Source organism: Miniopterus schreibersii, assembly GCF_964146895.1.
Source record: "Miniopterus schreibersii genome assembly, chromosome: 7".
In the NCBI taxonomy this organism is placed as follows: domain Eukaryota; kingdom Metazoa; phylum Chordata; class Mammalia; order Chiroptera; family Miniopteridae; genus Miniopterus; species Miniopterus schreibersii.
In genome coordinates, this window is record NC_138108.1 from 369142 (window position 1) to 383639 (window position 14498).

General features: G+C 55.3%; 1 protein-coding gene across 5 annotated transcripts in view; it reads left to right on the forward strand.

Moving 5' to 3' along the window:
* Positions 1-14498, forward strand: part of HDLBP (high density lipoprotein binding protein) — a 52162-nt gene that overhangs the window by 15009 nt on the left and 22655 nt on the right. For 3 of the 5 annotated variants that reach the window (XM_081142369.1, XM_081142370.1, XM_081142371.1), the window contains exons 2-5: positions 6527-6591; positions 7892-8003; positions 9675-9832; positions 10922-11137. In XM_081142369.1, coding sequence (XP_080998495.1) covers positions 7928-8003; positions 9675-9832; positions 10922-11137 — 450 coding nt within the window. In that variant the 5' untranslated portion in view covers positions 6527-6591; positions 7892-7927. Of the gene's footprint in view, positions 1-2779; positions 2870-4805; positions 5071-6526; positions 6592-7891; positions 8004-9674; positions 9833-10921; positions 11138-14498 lie in introns of those variants that run through there. The other 2 variants (XM_081142368.1, XM_081142372.1) reach the window with 2 other exon arrangements.

Genomic DNA, 14498 nt, shown 5'->3' on the forward strand with positions numbered 1-14498 from the left:
CTCTCGTAGCTGTCTCAGCAGTGACCCTTGTATTATTTACCAGTCACATTACTTTCTATCACCAGTTAAAGGGGAGAAAAGAATACAAATTAGAAATTTTCACCTTTGTTTAAATGTGGCTGTTTCATTCTGGGTCTTAAATCAGATAATTAAATTCCAAAGTGGCAGGTACGTCTTCAGCATAATTAAAAAATGTTTTTCTCCTCACTGAGGATATGCTTTTACCGACTTTAGAGAGGGAAGGAGGGAGAGACATCGACCCCTCGCCTCTGTGCAGGCCCTGCCTGGGGATCGCAGCCACCACCTTTTGGAGTACAGGACAGCACTCCAGTCAACGGAGCCGCCTTGCCAGGGCCCCTCACCTGATTAGATTTGGTATTTCTTTGTCCTCTGGCAGGTAGGCACTGCCGGTGGGAGGCCTGCCCTCCTCCTGGGGCTCCTCAGGAAACCCGTCTCCTCTCCAGCTGCTTTTAATGCCTTTGGCATTCAGGGGTTTCACTCTAGTGTGCTTTGGCGTGGATTTGTTTAAATTATGCCGCTAGCCACCTGTTCTGTCTCTTTTTGGGGAGGGGAATGTTGTGTCTTTATGTTCTAGGATTTTCTCCAGTCTTCTCTGTTGTTTGTATTTCCTTCTTTGGAGCTCCTGTCAGACATATATGGGGCGTCCTCTTGTCTGTTCCGCTTAACCTCTTCATTTGCCCCTCCTCTCGATTTACTAATGCCGCCTTTGTCTCATGTTTCTGATCATAGTCCCAAACACATAGTTCTGTCATATGAAGCTTTTGAGTCTAACCCTATCTCAATCTTATTTCTTGAATTTTGGGCTTTAGCCTCACTGCAGTTTGGGTAGGAATGCAGGTGTCCTCTGCAGCCTCGCGTGAGGTTCATTCCCTCCCAAGTGGGATTTCTTGCTGTCGTGTTAATTTCTATATTTAATCTAGGTGGGGTTGTAGGAGGTTGCACTTTGTCAACTAGTCCACGGTTGCTTGTGCTTGGTGCAGGCTGGTCAGATAGCACCCTGTAATGCCTCTATGTCTGTAGGCTTTTCATTTTCTAGCACCAACCTTCTGTTGAAGGGTCAGTACTTTTGGGGATCATGGCTTTAAGTGCAGGTGGGGTTGGTGGCCTATTCTAACCTTTTACTTTGGGCAGGCCCAAAGCTTCTCCCCTATTCCCTTGTGGCCCAAAACCCCAAATGTCATAGACCAGTGCTCGCCTTTTGAGGCAGCCGTCAGTGGTTTGCATGTTATCTGGTGTGTGTGCTGCTGGACCCAGGCATCTCAGAGTTTGCCTCTACAAACTATTTCACTGCACTAAACCTTACTGGGAAGAAAAGCTGGTAATAATCATCAGCACCGAAGCACCAATTTAACATTTGATTTGTAATAGTTTTTGTTAATTATAGGTTTTTTAACTGACTTTTAAGGCCTCCTGTGCACTAGGTACTGTGCGAGCTTCTCCCTGTGGCAACTTCCTGGCTTGGTTGGAAGCTGATGGCAGACCCGCCTGCTGTTCTCAAGGCTTCCCCTCGCCCTCCCTGCTCCCCACTCCAGGGCTGAGCCCTCAGAAATAAATGGACAGAACACACTTGTCCGAGTTGCTGGTTGGGCAATCCCTGTGGAGAGACTACCTGCAGACCGCAGTAATAACCATGGAAGGGGTACTGAAGAGTTCCTGGAGCTTAGAGAGGCTCTTAGGAGTCTAAGGAAGCGCCCCTGCCCAGGCACCTTCCTGGTGACAGGGCAGTGCTTTGATGACCATGTCTTTGGCTCCGATGGCGGGTTTTTCTCGGCCTCCCGGGGTTTCTGTCCCACGATGATGTCCTGAGCGGCCCTGGCGTTTTCGCTCACTGTGCTGGGCTGCTCCCCTGGCCTTCAGCACACACATAGTTGCCACTGGACATGCCGCTTGGCCACCCGGGGGACATCTCACCTCATTCCCAGTGTGAAGCCCTGATTTTTTGTGTCACACTCCCCCTTGTACCCAGGGCATCTGTAGGAACCCCCCCCCCCGCCATTCCTGACTTTTCAGTCATGCCTCTGTCCAGTTAAGAGGGACTCCTTGGCACTGCCCCCCAAGTGTGGCCTTTCGTTCACCTGCCTGTGCCAGAGGCAGCGGGAAGCCGTCGTCTTCAGACTGAGCAACTGCGGAGGCCCTGCCCCCGCCTCTGCCCTGGGACCGTTCCCCCCAAAGTGCATGGGGTCCAGCTCGCCGCTGGCAGCTCCCACCGGCGCCAGTCGTCCTGAGCTACGCCCCCGGGTGACTGCAGGCTGTGCGCTGTGCGGAGCGAGCCCTGGCGGCCACCCCGCTCCCCACCCGTGCGGGGTGGTCCCGCCGGAGAGCCCACGGTGCCCCCGCGCGCCCGTCCCTTGGGACTCCGTCTGCGCCCCCGTCGGGTTCAGGCCGCGCCTCCGTCTCCGCTAGACGGGGACCCCGATGGAAGGGCGGTGAGCTCGCGGCGCCACGCGGCCGAGAGGCCGGGCTCCTGCCCGCACACCTGTGTGGCCCGGCCCGCGGCAGAGGCGCCCGCGCCGCCCGGGGCCTGGGCTCGGGAGAGGGGCGGCTCCCGCCCGCGGGTGAGCGGGCGCAGGAGGCGGGCGCCGGTGCGGGCGCCGGGACGGGGTCGGGGGCAGGTCGCTTCCGCTGCCCTCGAGGCTTCGCGCTGCGCGGGGGAGGCGCCGGAGCCGGAGCCCCGGGCTGGGGGTGCGCGGGGCGGGGCGGGGCTGGGCCGGCGGGCGGGGCGCCGCGGCTGACGTGTCTCTGCGGGATTGGAGCCGCCGCCCTATATAGGCGCCGGGGCCCGTGCGCCGGCCTCGGAGCGGGAGCGGCGCGGCTTTCTCGGCTCGGCCCGGCCGGCGGCACCGCAGGAGTGAGCGAGCGCGGGGCGCGGGGCGGCCAGGCGGCGGGGCTGGGGGCGCGGGCCCCCGGGCAGCGGCGCCGGGCTGCTCGGGAAAGTTGGGGCGCCGGGGGCGGGGCCGGCGGCGGGGCCGGGCTGCCGACGTGGACCTCGGAGCGGGCGCCGGGCCAGCGGGGGAGGGGCCGGGGTCGCCTTCTGAGCCCCCACCCCGGCCGCGGGTCGGCACCCCTGCTCCCCGCCCCGGTCGCGGGCGCCCCCTCCTCTGCCGGCGGGCGGGCGGGTGGGGGGGCCGGCTACGTGTCACTACTGCGCATGGGCCGCGGCGCTGGCACGGGAGAGCGAGAAACTTTCCTGAGCCCGCGTCCGCTGGCCGCCCGCCCGGCCGCTCGCCCGCGCAGGGGGCGCTCCCTCCGCACCCCCCCACCCGCAGGGGCGCGGGACCTGGGCCGGGTCGTGACGCGGGAGGCTGGGCCGTGTCCCCCTGCCCCGGCGGAGGGGTCACACGCCGGCCCGCGGGGCGGCCGGAGGGGCCTGGCCGTCGGGCCCACTCCACCTGCCGCCCGCCGCCGGGTCGGCTGGGCCCGGGTCCGGGGCTGGAGCGCAGCTGGGAGGGAGACGCACGGGAAGGAGCGCGGAGCGCAGCGCAGAGCGCGGAGGGGGGCCGGCTCCGGCGCCTTTAAGCCCGCCCCCCGCCGGGGCAGGGCTGCTGAGGTGGCAGCTGCGCGGCCGCGGGCGGGCGGCCTCCGGACGGCGCGGGCCTGCGGGCCGCGGGCCGGGCTCGCGGGCCAGAGCAGCGCCTTGAGAGCTGGCTGCGGGCGCGCAGGGGCCCGGCCCGGCCCTTCCCGGAGGCCGCGTCCTCAGGAGCGCTCCGCAGAGCTGTCTTCCGAAAATGCGGTTGGCAAGGCGTAGACTTTGTTTTTGGAAGCAAAACAGTGCAGTTCTTTAAAGGTTTTTCCACTGTGGTTTTTTTAGGCACAAGTTTCAGGGGTGACCCGCCGGGGCTGGGAGCTTGGCGTTCCCGGGGAGGAGAGTGTGGGCCCCCCCGCCGCCGTCCAGCCGCGGGCCGTGCTCTCCCGGAGACGCGGCTCTGCTGTGGCCGTGCTCGCTGAGGGCTGCGCCCGGTCCGGCTGAGCGGCCTGAGGCTCCTGCGGGCCGGGCGCTCAGTGCAGGGAGGTGGCTGAGGGCCGCCGGCAGAGGCGGGGAGTCCTGAGGCGGGGGCGCAGCCTGCGCCGGAGGAGGCGGGGAAGGCGGGCTCCTCCTCGGGCGAGGGGAGACGGGGTGTGTGTGTGGGGGGCGCAGCTGAGGCCGACTTCTGACGGCTCCTCGCCAGGCCTGCTGCTGCCCGTCTGGTGGTCGAGGATGCGGTGGAGTGGGGTCTAAGGTCCCTTTCGGTCCTGATGTGAGCAGCATTATTACAACTGAGAAACTGGGGTAGCAGAAGCCTGGCCTCTGTTCTTCCGGCCTTCCTAAGGTCTCCTGGGCACTTAGGGTATCAGGTGTGGGAGCTAGGGTGGCGAGCACCCCAAGCCAGGCCTGCGCGTGGGTGGTGGAAAGACCTCCGTGAGCAGCGTAGGTCTGTCGGGGGTTGTGTGAAGGTGGGGCTGCAGCCAGGGGGGGAGGTGGGTACTGGCCTTTTAGAAGGCTTTACCCCAGAGCCTCAGGTGAGGGGCTGAGGTCCGACTTACACAGGGGTCCTCATACATATTTAAAGCAGGTTCCTTAAAGGTGGGGTTTTGAGAAATTTATAAGAAAAATAATAGCCTTATTTGATGATGTCAGAACCTTAGGTGTTAAATCTATTATAGCTTAATTGAATCCATTCACATAATCTATTCAGCTGTGACGTTTCAGGTGCAAACTGCCATTTGAAATTTGGAGATGGGAGACCTAGTATGTCCTGTCAGACCAGTCTGGAGTTTTCTGGGGGTCCACTCTGATCTCAGCTTCCCGAGGGCCTGTGCACAGGTGGGGACGTCTGAGGCTCCGCGGCAGGTTCTCGCTTCCACACCTCAGGTTCGGCTGCGTCCTTCTTGTGTCCAGTGGGAGGCTAGCTGGGGTTGACTGGAGGTGTGTGAGCAGATCCAGAAGGGATCCTTGGGATTCCATCACGGTCTGTGGCTGTAGGGGACATGGACATGACCGCTCCACGGGCTTGTTGTGTGCCTGTCACTGGGACATGAAGACTCACCTTATCCAGGAAAGATGGAGGACTGGTCAGTGAGGGCACAGAGGAGAGGGAGTGGCTGTTGGGGTTGTGTGTGTGAAACTGGCTCATTAAGAGGTGGGTGTCGGTGGATTTTAAGAAGTGACGTTGGTGTCTGGGACAGCCTGGAGTGGGAAGCTGAGTGGAAGGTCACTAGGCAAGAGTGTGTGCAGCCCCCGTGGGAGTTCTGAGAAACGAGGGTCAGTTGGACACTGGGGTCCTGGCTTCCCTGTCAGTGTTTGGACCTGGAACGCTTCCATCTTGCTTCTGGACTGGCTGACTGGCTGGACCCTGGGAGTCAGTCCCACGGAGTGCTCGCCCTTCCCACCTGTCAGGCCCGCTGGGTGGACGTGCTGCTCTGACACTGCTCAATGGAAAGGCTTTTTTTCTTCCTTGCCTTCATCATTAAAATGTGCAGATTAGAATTTTTTGGACACAAATTCTGACTAAATAAATAGTCTTGGCCAGTTTGTCTCTGGCTTCCCCTTTGGTCTCAGGCTGCATCTGTGTGTCGGGTGGAACTCGGCCCCACAGAGGCTCAGGCCTGTGGGGTTGTAGCACTTTCCCATGTGGCTCAAGCCCTGCATCCAGAGATTTCTAAGATCCTGAAGTGCTGCTGGTCCACTGCCTCTAGTCTTCTGGCACACCTCTGGTTGCCACAAGCTCTCTTCCTAGCTCCTGCACCCTGCGTGTCATGAGGGGGGTGCTCTGTTAGTGCTTTCGGTTCTCCCACTTCTGACCCATGCCTGACCCCCATCATTAAGTCTAGCTCAATGCACCTTGTCCTGCATATGTGGCATTTTGCCTAAAGCAGAAGTAACTGACCTGGCAGCCTCCCTATCCCAAAGTCCCCCAAGGCAAGGTGACCCACACCCTCTTAATTCATAGAGTAGCTCTTGGCTCTCCCCAGACGGCCTTGGAAAGTTCCTTCCAGCCCTGCTGCTCTCAGGCCTGGTTTCTAAAGCTCAGTGGATTAGAAGGGACCAGGGGCTTCTAATGACAGTGGCTCAGTCACCCTTAAGAGCTCAGAGGCCCTTTCCACATTCTAGTCCACACCGTAGCGCAGTGTCAGAAGGACCTTTTGCCCTGTGGCTCAATTTTCAGAGATTGAGAGGGGCACTGGGAAATGTTCATAACCATGCAGAACAAACCATCAACTTTGTGGGGATTTTACTTGAAAGCAGTTACGCTTAAAAAAGTTTTGGCTTTTTGGGGATCACTCCTTCAGGGTCCCTGGGAGACTTGTCCTCTAAAAGTTCTGGGTAGTTCAGGCTTTTCTGTAATATGTTTTGTTTGAAGCTAATGGCCAAAGAGTAGAGCTTCCATTTTTTTCCCCCAAGACAATTGCCTAAATGCTGTTTTGACCCTTTCTGGTTGGGAGGTAAAAGGATCTGTTGTGTACAATGCAGATAAATGACTTTTCTCTGCTTTTCTCTTGCTCCCTCCCTCTTCCTGCCCCACACCAGCAAAAGCTGGCAGGCTGACACAGGTGGCCTCAGGACGGACTTTCTGGCTATTGACCGTTTTGCTGGTAAGTTGGACTGTCCTATCTGAATGCTTTCTGCCCGGGGGTGTGTGTGCACTTTCTTCTGTTACATGTCATCCTGAAGTTTCTAGTGGCTCTTGAGAGGAACAGGTCCCGCAGGAGCAGTGTGTACGCACGTGCCCTCAGGTGTGTCTTCGGCATCCATCTATTTTTAGTCTTTTTTCCTTAAGTGTGAATTATGTTTGCTCAGGATTATCTGAGTTTGCACATCGATTATCTTTAATGCAGAGCTTAATTTTCCTGAACTTGGAGAGAGGTCTAAGTTGTAAAAATTATGCAAAAATTCACTCTTGTAATTAAATTATTTGACCCTCTTGTCCTTTCCTGCCAAGGTGGTACAGGACACTGGGTACATAATTGTGAGAAGAGGGGTTCTTCCTCGTTGTAGTAGCGTGGGGCTCACCTGGAGTTGGGGGAGGAAGCTAACACCCTTGGCCTCAGTGTCCATTTTCCAAATAAGGGAGCCGTGGTTTTGAGAGCCAGGGTCCGTCCCATGGAGACCCACTGAGTACCACAGCTCAGGGGTGGGGTACAGTTCCTGCCCCACCTGAGGAACTGTGTGCCCTTGTGCCAGGTTCTACCTGGACAAGTCCCCTCCCACACCTGGGCGATGGGATGTTAGAAAATGACCAATTGGCACATATCAGAGGCACTGGATCGCCCCTCTGGGCAGTCCCTGCTACCTTTTGCTACTACATTGTTGCCACAGAGTACGGTAAGGCTGCTCTCCTGCCTGCTGGCTAGTCCCCTCAGCATTGAGGACTGTTCAGTTCACCGGGCCTTAGATGAGAGCCTGGCCTCTGCTGCTTGATGGGCTTTTTGGTAGCAGCTGTCATGTGGTACATTTTATGAGCGTCAGGAGGCACCTGGGCTAACAGATGGACAGAAGAACTGAGATAGCTCTTTGGAGAACCTTCCAAATGTTGACCTGTACCACCAGGGCCCAGTGTGGTGGTTTCCAGTCAGCCCGGTGGGTGGGGTGTAGACTGTCTCAGAGGACCCTGGCACCCTGGTGCCGATCCTCTCAGCCAGAGCCTCCGTCTGCTTAGCTGCAGGGCAGCTTTTGAGGGGACAGTTGTCCAAGGACCCTCCTTGAATTGCACTTCTCTTTTCTTCACTGGGTGAGAGGTTGGGTATCTGTCATCTTATGTTGGAGGGTGTAAGTGGGGAAAGTGGGGTGTAGTTTGCTGGTAAAAGAGAATTAAACCTTGGCTGAAAGCTTAATAGTTTGGGGGGTGGCGGAGAGCTGGCTGTGCCTGACTCTCCTCTTCTCATCCTCCTGCAGTGGCTCCCCCGGACCGTGTTGGGCACGCCATCAACCATGAGCTCCGTTGCAGTTTTGACCCAAGAGAGCTTTGCTGAACACCGAAGTGGGCTGGTTCCGCAACAGATCAAAGGTGACAACCTGTACACGGTCTTTTTAACTTCCCCTCCAAGCCCTTTGCAAGTCTGTAGAAGTGCCTTTGACCCTGTAGTTGTGGGGTGGGGCCAGGGACCACCTATTTTGTGCACCCGGTTTTGCGTTGCCCTCGTGTGCAGGGCGGAACTGGCCAGGAGTCGCAGGTGAATCTGGACTCGGTGAGATTTAAAATGTGGACAACTTTCTGGGAAGCTGATGAATTTGACCATTGGTAATTAATGTGATTCTTTTTTGAAAATTGCTGTTCCCAGTTGTGTTCAACTAAATCTGGGCTGTGGACCAGCACCCCAGAGCACTGTCAGAAGCCCACATGGGACTGAAGGCTAGGCCTTGGCTTCTGAGCGCCCTGAAGCAGCTTGCCATGGATGAGAGCACTCCTCCCAGAGGAATGTGTCTAAAACATTGTCATTTTGGCATCTCTTTAATGTAGACAGAAAAAACAATACTTTATTTCTTACAGAATCTGGTCTCCGTTTACAAAAGCAGGACAGCTTGATTTGCATACAATATTTTCATCTGAAACCCTTCATCTGTATTTCAGTTTTATGCAATTTTCACTTGAAAGAGTAGATTATTCTACTCCAAGTTATTCCAAACATTCTTAAGTTTTCTAATAACTGAATCGGGTATCAGGTCTTAAGTTTAAAGGAATTAAACTTTTAAAAATTCATTTTGTCGGTCACTCGGGCCGGGCCCCCTTTCCAGTGCTCATCCATGGGCAGTGGAGACCTGGACACTGCACCAGCTTTGATATGAGTGCCTGCAGGGCCAGGCACTTTCCAGCTGTTGCAGCAGCCCTATGGGGTTCCAGTCGTATCCCTTCCTAGATGAGGGACAGATGCAAGGTAGTGATAGAACCCAAGCGCTGGCCAGCACCATGTCTATTGGGGTTTGGGGATAGCTCATCCTCGCGGCCAGAAGTGGTGACCCTGCAGTTGGATGTAGGCCTGTCTGATCCCAAAGCTCACCTCCCTGCTCTGGGCACACACCCCTACAGCAGGTTTATCAGGCCCTGCCACTGTGACACTGTGCTTGGCCCAGCACGTGGGCTGATCCCAAACAGTCTTGCGCCTGCTTTCACGGAGCTGTTGCTATTGGGACAGGAGTGTGAACAGTGAGGATGGAGCACAGAAGTGGGTAGTGATGAGAGGACCCAATTTCCAGCGCTTGCTGCTCCCTGTGGAGGGTGGAGGTGATGGAACGGCATCCCCACTGGAGTTCTTGCCAACACTGTCCATGACAGAGGCCTTGCCTGGCAACAGTGTTGACTTTGTTCTGCAAATTTTTAAGGGCCAGCTCTGTGCCAGGCATTGTCCTAATTGTAGTTTTAAAAAAATACAGGATTAGAAGACCGGGGGGGTGGGGGGAGCAAGGCCTGCCTTCAAGGGACTCACCCCATCATGGGAGATGGGGTGCCCAGTGTCCGAGCTGACTTTTCACAGGGAGGCTGCCGGGGCGGGGGCCTCACTCTCAGGTTCAGAGCTTGGCCCGTGCAGCCCTCACCCTGAAGCCTTCCCCACCCCTGAATGAGGAGATGGAGCTGCCCCTCCAGCAGTTAGTGGTGTTTTTTGACATTAAGTCTCTAAGTGTGTTTTCATCTAATACTGAAAGCCATGTGCTTGCTCCTAATCTGTGTTGGCTGGTCCAGTTGCCACTTTAAATTCAGAAGAAGAGAGTGACCCTCCAACCTACAAGGATGCCTTCCCCCCACTCCCTGAGAAAGCAGCTTGTTTGGAAAGCGCCCAGGAACCCGCAGGCGCCTGGAGTAACAAGATCCGGCCCATCAAGGCTTCCGTCATCACTCAGGTAGTAGCTTCATTGGGCAGATAGGAGGGCCACGCTTCACCTGCCCCTCCCAGGGGGAAGCGGGAGCATCTGGTCGAGACTGCTTGGGGGTATAGAGGGAGTAGGCCTTCAGGTTAAATATGCCCCTACCCCCCAGGGCTGCTCCACAGAGTACACTGTTCCCACGCTCACCTGTGTCCCCAGCACCCAGGAGTGGGCCTCCTGTTTTCCAGCCAACTGTAGTTCTGTCTCTGCTCCAACTCCTGAAATTGCCCCTGCCTTCCACCCTCCCCCATCAGCAGCTCCCACAAGACCTGTCTGTCTTGTCTACTCTGTGTTCCACCATCCTGAAGCAGTCTTCTGCCTTCTGTAGCACCATTTTCCTGGCTACCTTTTCTCTCCACAAGCCCATCTCTACTTGCTGAACCAAGGATGGTGGGTCACGGTTGTTGACTGCTACCTGTGTGCTGAGAGGGCGCCTCTCCAAACCCAGATTCACAACCAGCTTCACCTGGCCTTCCTTCTTGCTATGGGCTTCTCCCAATCTTGTTAACACATGGATTAGTGTGTTAGACTCAGTCCTGTCTCCACAGGGCAGCTGGAGGGCCCAAGTTGGCAGTGAGACGTGTCCTCCTGCTGACACCATCTCACCAAAGGCTGGGCTGAGGGGTCTGGCCCCTTCCTTTCTGCCTCTCGCACACCTGCCGTGCTCACACTGCTCCCACACCTGCCTTTGTTAAGCCTTCGCCCTCTCTCTTCCACTCATCACCTCTGATACCACTCAGCTGGCTGTGTCTTGACTCTTAGGAAGGTCCTTCCTGGCCATCCTCAGAACCTCCTTCCACCCGCCCCACCCAGCCACTCAGCTCCCCTCCTCTCCTTTGCTGCCCTCCCTGTCTTTGTGTTGGGTGTCGTTGCTCCTTCATTGGAAATCCAGCCTCCGGACTTGAGGTGCTCTCTGCTCGTCTCTTCCCTGCTATGGGCCATGCGGCCGTGGGGAGAGGGGTGGCTCTTGGTGGATGAACAGATCCAATGTGCAGTGCCCAAACACTCACATGCCGTCTTCCTCCTCCTGATCGCTTGCCCTGCCTTTGCACTGTTGGGGAGCAGGTGTTCCACGTGCCCCTGGAGGAGAGAAGGTACAAAGACATGAACCAGTTTGGGGAAGGAGAGCAAGCGAAGATCTGCCTGGAGATCATGCAGCGGACGGGCGCCCACCTGGAGCTGTCTCTTGCCAAAGACCAGGGCCTCTCTATCATGGTCTCTGGGAAGCTGGACGCCGTCATGAAAGCCCGGAAGGACATTGTTGCCAGGCTGCAGACGCAGGTGGGTGTCCCCTGGCTCGGTCCTCCCGAGTGGGTGACCTCAAACTTCCTCAGGCTCCCACCAGTGGGGCAGGCTCACAGTTCAGAGGTGGGACAGCAACATTTGGAGCCTCCTGGCATTTTTAGTGAAACACCATTAACTCAGTAATAGAACTGGGACATCTCCCATTTGTGCTATTTGGGTGAATGAACTGAAAGTTCAAGGCTGTCCCGGAGTTTGAGACATTTAAAAGAAGCTGAGCTCTCTCGCTTGATGGTGTAGCGGTGATGGTGTGGATGGGCCGTTCCAAGTGCAAACCAGGCACAGATGGGTGAGTTGTTGTTAAGTACACAGCATGGGAAGTTACAGGTTCGAAGTTTGTTTTAAACCAGTTCCATAGTCCTGGGCAGTCCGATACTAGAACTGGGATTTATTTGGAAACTGTTGAAATATGTAGGTAACCTGTGGTGCGTTTCTCCCCAGGGGAGTCCCTGAAAGACCAGGACTCTGTCAGAGTGTCCTCACAGATAGAGCTTTTGTAGATTTACTTAAAACTGGGGGCCTTCCCACATGGTACTGAGCCATGAGCTTGAAGGGGAAGCTCCCCCTAGAACATCTGGTGAAAAGACGGGGGTCAGATGCAGGAGAGGCCTCAGGGCAGAGGCTGGGGGCATAGCTTAGCAGGAGGAGGAGCACTGCCTCAGCCACATGGAGCCTTGGGACAGTCCCTAACCCTGCCAGATTGAGGGAGTTGAATCATCCAGTGCAGGAAGTGGGGACTGTTGTGTGTAAATTGCTTCCTGTTCTGGCTGGTGCGTGGTAACCTCGCAGACTCTGGCTGTTATCTGCTAGCTGGCCCGCATCTGACTACTTTGTGATTGAGTGCTGGGTGGGAGAGGGGACACTTGGAAGACACTTGTCCCTGACCCACGTCATGACCTTAAAGCAAAACCCAGATGCACGTTCACCTATAAATAATTCAGTGCGGTGCCCCTCAATCTTTTGTGTGTTTTTTGCATAACCACTTTGCTTTTAACTCACTTATTAATAGTAATTTGTTAACATGCCCGTATCCCTCCCAGTCTGCATGAACTTCCCCCATTGGTGTGTTCAGGCCACTGGCCACGCACTGCCCGCCGTGTGCTTGTCCAGCCTCAAGTCCTTTCATTCTTCATCAGTGCGCCTCCCTCCTTTTTTAACGCCCTTGGTTTTTTGGGGGGACAAGCAGGTGTCTGCTTTATTTTACTGTCCGTCATTATTTCCTGTACACTGGTGGGTATGTCTAGGGGCTTGGTTACTTTCACATTCAACTCATTTCTTTGGCAAGAAAACTTGTGAGTGGTGCTGTGTACTTAGTGTTGATCCCAAGATCGGTCCATAGACCGAGGTGTCTTCAGCTGGATCTGTCCGTTATAAAGTTCCCGATTCATCTCTGCTGTCCTGGCGTCGAGTGTTGCTGGTGGCTGCCTGGCTCCCTCAGGGTGGCACTTTCTTGCCCCCTACCCCGTGTCAGCACGTGCTCTATGAGGAGCTTTCCTCCCGGCAGTTGGGGTGGGAAGGGCAGGTTCTTGTTCCTCCCCATCAGTCTTTAGACTAGTTAGTTGGCCCTCCTTGCCTCTTTTCTGGTGATTCATTATTCTTTTTAGTGTCATTAGGACTTTTTTTTTTTTTAATTTTTTTTATTTTAGAGAGAGGAAGAAAGGGGGGAGAGGAAGAGAAACATCATTATGAAAGGGAAACATCAATAGGCTGCCTCCTCCTGCCCCTACTGGGATTGGAGCTTACAACCTGGGCATGTGCCCTGACCCCGAATCAAACTGGCCGCCTTTTTGGTGCACAGGAGAGTGTGCGACCACTGGGCAACACCAGCCAGGAGGGATGCTTAATGTGTTTATTAGTCCTTTCAGCTGAAGTCACCTTATCTTCGGCCAGCGGTTGAGTTGGCTTCCTGCAGCTTTCTGGCAGGACCCTCCACCTCCATTAGCTTCGTGACTTCTCATAGACGTGTGGACTGTCCTTCCACAGACCCAAAATCTGCTGTTTGTCCAAGAATCCTCGATGTTTGTAGCTGGAAGTTTCTTGAGTTTCTGACCCTTCTAATTAAGGTGAAGGGTCGTAGGTTTTACAATCCCTTGAAGTCATTTATTTTTAAAAATTACTGAGCCCTGACTGGTGTGGCTCATTTTGTTGTGGGAAGTAACTGATCAGTGTTTCTCTTCGTCTCTGTCTCTCTCCCTCTCCCTCTCAAGTCAAAAAGCGTTTAAAAAAAAATTACTTTGCCCAGCCAGGCATGACTCAGCGGTTGAGTGTTGACCTAGGATCCAGGCGATTGGGGTTCGATTCCTGGTCAGGGCACGTGCCCGGGTTGCGGGCTGCTCCCGATCAATGACTCTCATCATTGATGTCTCTCTTTCTCTCTTCCCCTCTCCCTTTCCCTCTCTGAAATGAATAAAAACACATTAAGAAAAAAAAAGTTACTTAAACATCTGGTAGTGGCACAGCCAGGGCTGTGTGAGCAGGTGCATGCAGAGCCCCCTCTTGGCCCTGGCACGCCCTCCCTGTTTGGGTTGGAGAGGAGGAGTGGAAAGGTAGCTCGCTATCGGTTGCCCTGAGCTGTGCTTTTCCTGGCATCTTATGGAGGTGTCTGTGTGTCTGCACATAGCAGCTTTCCTGGCCCTCCTACAGCTGTGGGGTGCGGTGTGTGGGGAATTGCTCCGGCACTCCTGTTGATGGGTAATTGGGCGGCTGCCCAGCTTCTGCTGTAATGAATCCTGTCACAGGAAACCTGTGCACATGCTGTTTTCTGTTTTACCCAGTGTACCTTGGGGTTGGTTTCCTAGAAGTGAGGTGGCCGGGTCAGCAGCAACGGCAGCTGTGATTTTTGCCGTAACAGTTAGATCCCCCCGCGGGGCTGTGCCCTCACGCTCCACTGCCTCCCCGCGGCCTCGCCAGGCCCAGCTGGTGCTCGCCCGATTCAGGCTGAGAGGCAGCTGAGTAAGTTCTTATTACATTGTTCTGATGAGCAGCATGGAGCACCTTTCCTCGTCCAAGGGCCTTTTCTTCTCTCTGTGTCCTGTCTTGTCTGTCCTGCCCTTCCCATCAAGTTGAAGTTGTGCACCGTGCGCAGTGAGTGTATTAGGGCTCCTGAGACCCTTCTCAGTCGTGCGGATCTGCCTTGTGAGAGTTTATTAATCTGTAGTCAGATTGACAGTTTGTTATTTTGTGTCATTGTTGGGAAAGTTTTTTCCACGTCTGTGCTGTAGGTGTTGCACGAATGCCTGTCTGTATTTTCTCTGCTGCTTCTATTTTCTTGCACATTTTTGTCATGAATGGGGTTAAATTTTGTGGAGGTGATCATTTGATTTTTTTCTTCATAGATCTA